We start from the raw sequence: 10,498 nt of genomic DNA, 5'->3' as shown, positions 1-10,498 counted from the left end.
TTTATTTATCTTGATGGATCACTTAAAATTAAAGAGCTCATTTTTCCTGAGGTTATATTATAATTTTTTTACACATAGATACTGAAACATACTTGATTTTAGGCTTTTTAAAGTTCCTTAGTACTTTTAGGCACTGACCCCAGGGTGTCCCTGCCCGCCCCCAGGCTTCAGCTACCTTGCCACGCCCTGCACAGAGCACCTGCAGAGGTGGCCGAGGTGCTGGGGTCTTCTAAGAATAGTCCACGTACTGTTTACTGGGGAGTGGCTGCAAAACAGGAAGCAAGTGATTTTCTGGGAAAGAAAGTTACTGTAATTTTTATGCCTTCTGTTGAATAAACTGTGTAATCTTCTAATTGGCTGCATCTTAAGTGTGTGGATGTGGCTGCGTGGTGTTGTCACGAAGATGGCCAATACACTGTAGGGGTCAGCTTGCAAATTGATACAACACTGTATCAAAAATCTTTCATATAATTTATTTGAAAAGATGCTGAATTTGTTCCCAAGTATAATTTTAAAAAGCTGTTTAGGTCCCAAACATGTTTAAAGTTAAGTGCACATCTTTTACAGATACAGAATTTCAGTTGACATATTCTGGAAGGCATCTCCATTAGTGCTGAGCCATGCAGGTTACGACTGCTGAATGCTGTTTCTGCTTTCCTCGTGTTCTCTCAGTTCCCGGTTTTTCCGTTTGGCTTGATCCTGTTGGGACGTGTTCACCACTGGAAGCCAGATGCAAATTCAGCAGTTGCTGCTTGCCTTTCTTTAAGGCACCAGGTGTAACGTGTCCTGGCCAGCCATTAGCCATTTATTGCAGAGGATGTGGCTGTAGTTAGGGACACCTGCTTTTTGGCCTGTATCTCTTTTATGGATGCTTTTGGCAAATCAGTCTGGAGTGCAGGGCAGCTTGAAGGGAGGTGGTCTGGGGCACACCTTTCATTAAGTAGCCAATAATCTAACTTGTATTTTTGGAAACTGAAAATGGAAGTTTCTGGAAACCGTAAGCACAATTTAGGTTGGGTTATAGAACCACGGCCACGGCCACATTTCAGATGGGACTGAAATAAGTAAGAAAGATTCTCCAAGTCTTCACAAAAACCAATTCAGTTTGGCCTGGCTCATTGGGAGGTCACGTGGCTACCCACTCTGCCTCAACTACATTAGGTGTACGGTGGCAGGAAAGTTTCCGGTGGTTATAGATAGAGCTTGATGAGTTCGTCACTGACTGCCGAGGGGGTCAGCACGCCCAGGTCTGTAAACAGCAGGGTGATTAGGGAAGGGGCGGTGTAGTCGACCCATGGATGCTCCTCTTTGAGATCCTGGCCAGTCTGCACAGACTTGAGAGTATCTGCCTTATACTGAGGAGAGAAGAACCACGCGTTAGCCTGCCTGGAATCTTCCTGGCTCTGAACCAGCGGGGCCTTGGCTTGAGCAGTCAGCGTGCTACTGCCTGCGACTGCTCTCTGAAAACAGGGGAAGCTGGTGGTGTAGCACGCTGGTGGGGAGGGCAGGGTCACCCCTGCAAGCCAGATCATGGTGGCTACTCGCCAAGAGCTGTAGTTTAACAAAAAGTGTAAGTCACATGTCCCCTCATTCATGTGCCGGATTAACTTCTCCAGACCTCTCAAGGTAACTAGTTAGAGTCTGCTTATAGAGCAGTTGCCACGTGCCAGGCTCTGTGCTGAGCCCTTGCTTGGGTTATCTCAGAATCCTCACAACCCTATGAGATGCCACCATCCCTTTGTACAGATAAGGAAACGAACTCAGAGGTTACCATGAAAGGACTTGTGCAAAGTCACATGGTTTGTAAGTGGTGAAGATGGGAGTGACCCCAGACAGTGGATTCCAAAGCTGGGACCCAACCACCAGCTTCCCACCTTTTAGCCCACGTAGTGCTGCTTGAATGAACGAGAGACTGAAAGACGGACATTCTAGGGGAAATGTATTTGTCCAATCACCAACTTATCTCTGTATCCCAAATGTTGGGGGAAATAGCAGTGGGAAGTGAAAAACTTACTGGAACACTCCTAGCACTGCAGTTTTTCAAAGCTTTCAGTTTAGACTTCAGTATCCCTTCAAATATGTAAAACTCTTGCCTTAAACTTATCTGGGACGTCTTGCTGGTTTAGTGGAAAGAGCCGTACAAACTTGAAACTTTCTGCAACCACATAAAAAGGCTTGTTCTGTGCTTTGGCACACACAGCCATCTGGTTGGTTCCAATCTGGGAAGTCAGAGAGAATGGAGAATGTTGAGTTCTTCAGCACAGTTCAAGTAGAAACAACAGAAAGCATATGAACATAATATATGTAATTCTGGCTTTGGAGTCAAAGAGGACCTTTTTAAAAAGACGACGATAGACATTTCTCCAAGGATATACAAATGGCCATTAGGCGTGTGAAAAGATGCTTAACATCATTAGTCATTAGAGCACTGTAAATCAAAACCACAGTGAGATGCCAATTCACACCTACTAAGATAGCTATAATTTAAAAAATAGAAAATAACAAGTGTTGGCAAGAATGTAGAGAAATTGGAACCCTTCTGCATTGCTGGTGGGAATATAAAATGGTACCGCTACTGTGAAAATTCCTCAAAAAGCTAAACATACAGTTACTATGTAACTCAGCAATTCTACTCCTCAGTATGTATACCCAAAGGAATTGAAAATAGACACTCAGAAACTTGTACACCAGTGTTCACAGCAGCATTATTTACAATGCCCAAAAGGTAGAGACAAGCCAAGTATCCATCAACAGATAAGTAGATAAACAAAATGTGACATATCCAAAGATGTACTATTATTCAACCATGAAAAGAAGTAAAGTTCTGACCCGTGCCACAACCTGGATGAACCTTGAAAACATCATGCTAAGTGAAATAAGTAAACTCAAAAAAGACAAATATTATATGATTCCACTTATTTGAAGTACCTAGAATAGGCATAATCAGAGATAGAAAGTAAAATAGAGGTCACTGGGGATAAGGGAGGGAGAATTAGTGTTTAATGGGTAGAGTTTCTCTTTGGGAAGAAACTGAAAAGTTTTCAAAACAGCCAGGAATGGTGGCTCACACCTATAATCCCAGCTAACGGGGAGGCCGAGGTAGGAGGATTGTTCCCTCAAGGCCAAGAGTTGAGACCAGCCTGGGGAACACAATGAGATGCTGTCTCTACAAAATATAAAAAAATTAGCTGGGTGTGGTGGCACACATCTGTAGTCCCAGCTACTCAGGAGGCTGAGGCAGGAGGATCGAGCCTGCAGTGAGCTATGATTGTGCCACTGCACTCTAGCCTGGGTAACAGAGTGAGACCGCGTCCCCAAAATAAATAAATAAATAGAGAGCGGTAGGAAAGTTTTCAAAACAGTGCTGATGGTAGCATAATAATGTGAATGCATTTAATGCCACTGAAATGTACACGTAAAAATGGTTAAAATGGAAAATTTTTAATTTTATATATATTTTGCCATTAAAAAACCTAAAAGAAAAACTTTCATGAAACCTTTCCAAGTTAAGCAATGGATAAAGAAATTGGAATAAAATATTATGTGGAGGTTGAATATGCTCAATTAAAATGAAAACAAAAACCAGGCAAACCCCAGTTCCAATTGAAGCTCATTTTGTATAAATATAAATGACATTGTCTTAATTTACGATTAATCGTCAAAGAAGGAGATCTGACCACTGCAGTGGCTCATGGGAACTGGTCAACAGTTCAATTCCACGATGAAGTCCTAAAGCTAAGCAGGATCAGGCGAGGAATGAACCACAACGCACAATCCTGTTGTGGCGTCCTGGGTCAGCAAGACATCTCCAAGTCCTGAGCAAGGAACTGGGAAGAGCTGAGGCTCCTACCTTGTTAATAATTCCTCCGTTTTCAACAACTCCTTCAGCACCAACTATGACAAGATCTGCTTTCTCCATGATATAGCTAAGGAAATTAAAAAAAAAAACAAAAAACTTTTCATGCTTACTTTTCTTGGCTCATTAGTAGCACCACTGTCTGAGAAGGTCAGTATTCCATTTTCATCATGCTAAGTTCATCCCATTACTACCTTTTTTCAAAAGAGGACTTAAAACATGAGACGATTGGCCCTTGGAGTTGTTATCAGGGACATTAAAACCCTTTTTGATCATGACCCCACAATAAGACACACTCCACACTGCCCCCCCCCCCCCCGGCATGTGCACACATATGTAATTGTGTAACTGAAGCAAGAATTTCATGATACAGTACTTGTCCTTACTAGTGTGGTATTCTGGAGTTTCTGTTCTACTTCATTAAAAACAAAATGAAAATTTAAAAAGCTGATGTGAACTCAAGTTGGAACAAAGTGTTAGGCAATCTTTCTAGTAGGGTGAAAGCCAATTCACCTTTTAAAGACAGCAGTTAGAATTCCTCAAAATGCCTGCTCTTGAACACATTCCTAATTTCCTTCATCATCTAGCTTATGTGTTTTCTTCCCAAGAGGTTATTACTCCTGTTTTCTCTTGTGAAATATACTGATAATCCCAGGAAGACGTGGCCTTGGTTTTTTTTTTTTTTTTGCCCCCAAATGTATTCACAGTGACCTTGGTTTAAGAAGAGAAGTTGCCAGGGTGAGACAAAGCAGCTCAGTGTGCCACTGAGACAGCCCGGGTCTTCAAATGAAGAGAAAGCACCAATTATCCCAAGTGCTGATCCTGACTGACCTTGGCATCTTGCTCTTAAAATGTACTAACACTTGGATCCATAAAACTATGGACACAAACTCCCACTCTCCCCAATGTCCTACAGCCCTGTCTTTTGTGTACACTATCAAGATCTTATAATGAGCATGCTGACTTAGAGCAGCTATTAATTAAGAGGTGGGATGCTGCCCAGTGCAGTTTTATGAATGGGACTCAAACCTTGAATCTGAAAACGCTGCTCTGAGCCAACCCTGGGGCTGGGCAAGGGAAGGTATCGATGCTCAGGGAAGACGGGCACTTACCCAACAGCAGCATCCAGCACCACAGTGACAGGGACATTGAGGTGGCAGAGGGCACTGGCCATTTTCTTACTGAAGATGACATTTTGAAAACATTAGAAAAAGTCCAAGAAAGTCCCATAGTAATATATGATAAGTCACTTAATTTGGACAGTGATAAGTCATGTTAACTTGAAACTCAGTTAATAGATTAAGGGGCAGATTCCAAGACTCTGGACTAAGGAAACAAGAATGTGGATTCCTTAGAAAAATTTATGTATTTCGGAAAACTATTCTCTTAGGGACTCTGGGTAAGAGGTATAAATTCAGGAAAAAGGAGAAAGATTTTTACCTTCTGGAGAGATGGATACATGAATTACCTATTCCTTTTTTTTTAAGTTTTATTATATTTTTTAGAGACAAGGTCTTATTCTATCGCCTAGGCTGGAGTGCAGTGGCCCAATCATAGCTCACTGCAACCTCGAACTCCTGGGCTCAAGTGATCCCTCCCACCTCAGCCTCCTATGTAAATGGGACTACAGGCACTTGCCACCACACTTGGCTAATTTTTAAAAATTTTTTAGAGACAGGGTCTTGCTCTGTTGCCCAGGCTGATCTTGAACTCCTGACCTCAAGTGATCCTCCTGCCTCAGCCTCCTGAGTTGCTGAGATTACAAGCACGAGCCACTGTGCCCAGCTATCACCTATTCCTTGATAAACACTTTTCATCAACACAATCCCTTGCTGTTCCTCTGATTAGAACCCCCAGATCCCACACCGTGACCTACTGCAAATCCACAGCCATTCTTCTCCCAGGGCCAGGAACAGGCACAGTCAAAGGCAGTGCTGACGCTGACAAATGGGAGGGGAGAGGGCATGTTCTGGTTCCTGTTATGATGGACTCTCAGCCTCAGTTTGCTGTTCAAAATGACTGCTGGCAAATAATTGAACAGAAAGGTACTTGCCCCGATAAATCAGGCCGCGACTCTGTGATGTATACACTGAATCGCTTCTTGGCTGCCACGGCTGCTTCCAGGACTCTGAGGACCACTCTGGAGTAGGCATGAGTCAGTATTTTCTGTGGATTGAGAAAACTTGTCAAAGAGGCTGACTCCCCAGTGATCACCTATACCGTCTGCACCGTAATGCCTGTGCCTGGCACCCTAAGCTTCTCTGTGTGCTTCCTCACAAACCAACTATCATATAATCAGAAAGGAGACTTGATAGTACACTGAGTTTCTGGCCCATTTACGAGCTGAAAGAGTTTCTGCCAGAGGACTACAGCATGGGTCCCGCTTCCCACAGCAGACGTAGAAGTGGAAGCCCCATGCAGTGTTACGAGACATAAAAACCTGGATATCGGAAGGCGCCATGAGGTTCCTTTGGGTTGGTTTCCCTATTTCTGAGGTTTTCGCACTTGGGCTTACAAACATAAATCACTGCAGTAGGTTGGGTGGGGCCGGCAGCAAAAAAGACTAAGGAGAGCCAGGACTCCTCAGCTCGGTCAAGTGGCTGTTGTTATGTGGTCATCATCACATGGTCCTGCTGCTGCCAGACCATCTGATTTTTCCAGAGGGGCCGAAAATCCAACATTGAAATGTTGAGAAACTAGTTTTAAAAAATTTATAAGCACTGTTTGGGGTACACGCAACCTATGTGAGGCATGGATACAATGTGCAGACACTGACGTGAAACTTCTGTTCTATGGAAGAGTGCAAAGGATCTTGTAGTGCAAGATGGTGGACACAGCTCTCTGCTCCTTTCTGGGCCTCACCTGAGAGCTTGTTAGAAATGCAGAGTCTCATGCCCTGCCCCAGACCTGCTGAGCCCAGATCTGCATTTAATAAGACCCCCAGGTGATTCATCTACATGTTCAAATTGGAGCAGCTCTGCTCTGAGTCTAGTCTCAGTGCCCTGCAGGTGATGGATGCACAGATTACACTACGCTGGAGCCAGCGGAACCTGCAGACACCGACAGCACGGTGAGTCTTCAGAAGGAGAAGGCCTCAGCGAGAGGCAGTCACAACCCTGCCTCCACTCGGCCAAAAAAGGCTTTGTTTACAGCTGGCTTTTGTACAAGTTCCAGTCACATCAATTACATCATTTAATAACATACTTCAAAGGTTGGGACAAGATTTAAGAGTCAAATGCAAGTAAATAATTTTATGGTCAGTGGAGGCTTAGGTAGCAAAAGGATGTGATGCCAGTGGGAGAGACATTACAAAAGTTTTATTACCCCTCTGCTGGGAGACTAGCTTAACCTGCAGCTCCTGTCTTTCCTCACTTATAAATACTCGGCGGCTTTGCATCTCCGTAATAGCATCTACAATGAAGTTAAAAAGAAAATCTCCAATGCTAACTTGTATCAGGAAGATGCTCAGTATTAACCAGTGACAAGAGCTGTTCTGTGTTGATTTAATTCAGACTAATTTACTACATATATAACCATAAAAATACTTCTTTAGTAAAACATCTTACTATAATAAATCAAGAATCATCCATGCTGTCCCAGTGTCTTTCCCTGTGTGTTTGTGTTTACAACGGCAACGATTTGGAATAACAACATCTACATTTATATAGCACTTACTCTGGGCCAGACATAGTGCCGAGCCCTTGCGCATACCATCTTATTTAATACTCACAACAACCCTATAAGGTAGGTACTGTTGTCACCCTTATTTAGCAGACGAGAAAACTGCACAGAGAGGTTAAATAACTTGTCCAAGGCTACACAGCAAGTAAGTGGCAGAGCCAGGATTTTACCCCAGGCAGTCTGACTCAAAGCCCCTGCTCCTATTAATAGTTACCACACATAGTGGATATCTACTCACCGCCCCATCTTTGATGAAAGTATGGCACAGGTCTGCAATTTTACTTCTCGACAGTGATATTCTCCTGAGAAAAAGTTCTCCCCGCTCAATCATGATCTTTTTACATTTGGAGTAATCCTGGGAAGAAAAGAGCAAAATGAGAGGGCAGCGTCGATCCAGGTAAAGCTGAGAACATGTGTAGCCAAACAGAGAAGAGGAAAGGTAACCTGAGGGAGGGCAGGGGCTTACAGAGTATTCCAGGGAGGTAAGGCTGATGAAGCGAAGGAAGAGCTCCCCGCCAGAGGACACGGCCACAGAGGAGTCCACGCCACACAGGGTCTCTATGGCACTGGTGAGGTTCGCTCTCAGACCCTGGATTGTCTCCCCTGGAATGACCAAATGAGGAATGTGATGTTCATTTTAGTATCACAGGCCCTAGCTGGGCCTGCGATTCATCCATTCATTTAGCGAATATTTACTGGGAGCATACTGTATGTCAGGCACTGTTTTAGATGCTAGGGATATATCAGTGAATAAAACAAGCCAGGCACTGTGCCTCACACCTGTAATCCCAGCTACTCAGGAGGCTGAGGCAGGAGGATTGCTTGAGGCCAGGAGTTTGAGACCAGCCTGGGCAACATAGTGAGACACCATCTCTTGAGGGAAAAAAAAAAAAAGACAGGTTCTGCTCTGATGGAGAGGAAGCACACAATAAGCAAGCACACAAAGAAATAAACAAGTAAAATATAGATATATGTAAGGAAGAACAAAAAAAGCAGAGTGATATGCAATGTGGGGCTACTTAACAGGGATGGCCTCTTGGAGTAGGGGCCATTTAAACTGAAACCTGAGTAAGAAAGGATCCAGCCACATAGCCAGTGGGAAGAGTTCCAGGTACAGATTATAACAACACAAAGGCTCTGAGATGGGAATAAACCTGGCATGAGAAACAGAGAGGCCAACAGGGCTGAAGCATAGTTTAGTGAGGGACAGCACGGAAGGACACTAAGCAGCAGCAGCAGATGAGGTCTGCAAGGTGGTGTAGGTGAGGCGAAGGTGTTTGGATGTTACTGTAAGTACCATCCCATGGGTGGGATGGTGGGAAGACCCATGTCTCCAGGCCAGCAGTTCAGATTAAAGAAGGCCTTATTATTATTACTATTTTGCTTATACAAGTGTCATGCTGTGCCCAGATGCTTACATTTAGGATGCTGAATTAGTATGACATCACAATTAATAATATTAATAGAATTTATTCTGGTATATTCTCTGTAGTGTTTGCACAGAATCTGGCGCAAGGTGAAAGCCCCATAAACATCTGTAAAGCTGAACTATTGCTGTAATTTAAGCTTCATGGCTAACTTGATATAAAATGGTCACTTGACTAAAAATATATTTCATTTATGGAAGGAGATCCTTCTAGTGATAACTTGAGGGCTCTCTTCATATTAAAAGGCATGAAATGAAGGCAGAAGCTGAGCCTGGGGCTGCATTACCTTATGCAGGTAAACATCCATCTCTCACCTTCTACGTTTTTAAGAGTCATTAGAAGACTCTCCTAAGGCCCAGAATATTCACACATGATCCTCTTTACCTTTATCTCTCTTTAAGAACTCCAGCAAAGTCCGGATGGCCGCCACTGCCGAGGCCATGTCAGGATCTTCTTTCATCTGTGACTTAAAGTATTCAATTAACTCTGGGAAAAGAGAAAAAAATGATTCATCAAATTCATTTAGCAGGATGTCAGGCCAGAGAGCTTATTAATGATTGTTGACCTTAAGGAGCAAAATAATTTAAGAAATGTTTTCTTTTCGGGTTATTTGGTTTCAGGGACATGATAAAAGTATCAACTTTTAGGAATAGAGAAGACACCACTTTACTGTTTGCAAGATCTCTTTCTTATTTGGAAAAAGTTATTGGTGTGCAAGGCATAAAATTTAAGCCCTACCAAAAGATGAACAGTCATTCTTCCCCCTATCCTTGGGGGACCTAAGTTCTGAGAGGATCTGAGTCAGCCACCTTACCAGTTTTTCCTGCATCCCTCCTGACATATGCTAATGCAAGTCTATTCACACACACATATATGTACATATGTGTAAATAAGAGTTCCACCCCACCCCCTTTATTCCTTTACATGAAAGGTATTGTATTAGTTTGCCCTTGTTTTTCACTTAATAAAACACTTTAATAACCATAGTAGATGAGCACATTAAATATGCCTTATTCTTTTGATTTTGAGTCATAGATCCAACAAGGCAGGAACTCTTACTCCTACTTCACATAGGAGGAAATCAACATTGGGAAGGCCTTTTTGGAGGAGGGCCCTAGGAAGCAGCGTGTGTACGGGAAGGTGTCTGCGGATACTCTCAGGGTCCATCCCCGGATACAAGACCAGCAAAGGGGGGTTAGTTATGACTGGAGGAATCGCATGCACACGAGCAGCCTGAACTTCGAAATCGACCTCCCCGGGAGCCCAGCTTGGGTGTGAGGGGTATGGAGCACCCCTGCGCAGCTCCGTTGTAGGCCCAGCAGTCCCACCTCACCCTGATTTACCCTTGTCGTCCATGGTGCCCCTCTGAGTGAGGAGCCCGAGGGTCCCAGAGCCGCCCGCGCCACTTCAGGTGCGTCCGGCGACCACGCCGGCCGCGAGCCACAGAGATTGACAGCGCGCGGCGCGCCTCCGCACTCCACTTCCGGCGCTTTGGGGGCGGGGCCGTGGGTACGGCGCGCGGCCCGGGCCAAAC

The 10,498-nt window shown here is 44.0% G+C and overlaps 1 protein-coding gene across 1 annotated transcript; it reads right to left on the bottom strand.

Annotated features, from left to right (window-relative positions):
- Positions 1 to 68: 68 nt before the first annotated feature.
- EIF2B1 (eukaryotic translation initiation factor 2B subunit alpha) lies at positions 69 to 10,418 on the bottom strand. The gene is made up of 9 exons (XM_069496837.1): positions 10,308 to 10,418; positions 9,349 to 9,450; positions 8,004 to 8,140; positions 7,776 to 7,892; positions 5,906 to 6,022; positions 4,969 to 5,033; positions 3,851 to 3,926; positions 2,094 to 2,219; positions 69 to 1,355 (listed from the first exon to the last, which is right to left on the bottom strand). Exons 1-9 carry the CDS (start codon positions 10,318 to 10,320, stop codon positions 1,191 to 1,193), a joined length of 918 nt encoding a protein of 305 aa, XP_069352938.1. The 5' UTR covers positions 10,321 to 10,418; the 3' UTR covers positions 69 to 1,190.
- Positions 10,419 to 10,498: the final 80 nt, after the last annotated feature.

The sequence above is a fragment of the Eulemur rufifrons genome, chromosome 21 (genome assembly GCF_041146395.1).
Source record: "Eulemur rufifrons isolate Redbay chromosome 21, OSU_ERuf_1, whole genome shotgun sequence".
NCBI lineage: Eukaryota > Metazoa > Chordata > Mammalia > Primates > Lemuridae > Eulemur > Eulemur rufifrons.
The sequence above is the reverse complement of the archived record's forward strand: the minus strand, read 5'-3'. Positions and strand labels throughout refer to the sequence as shown.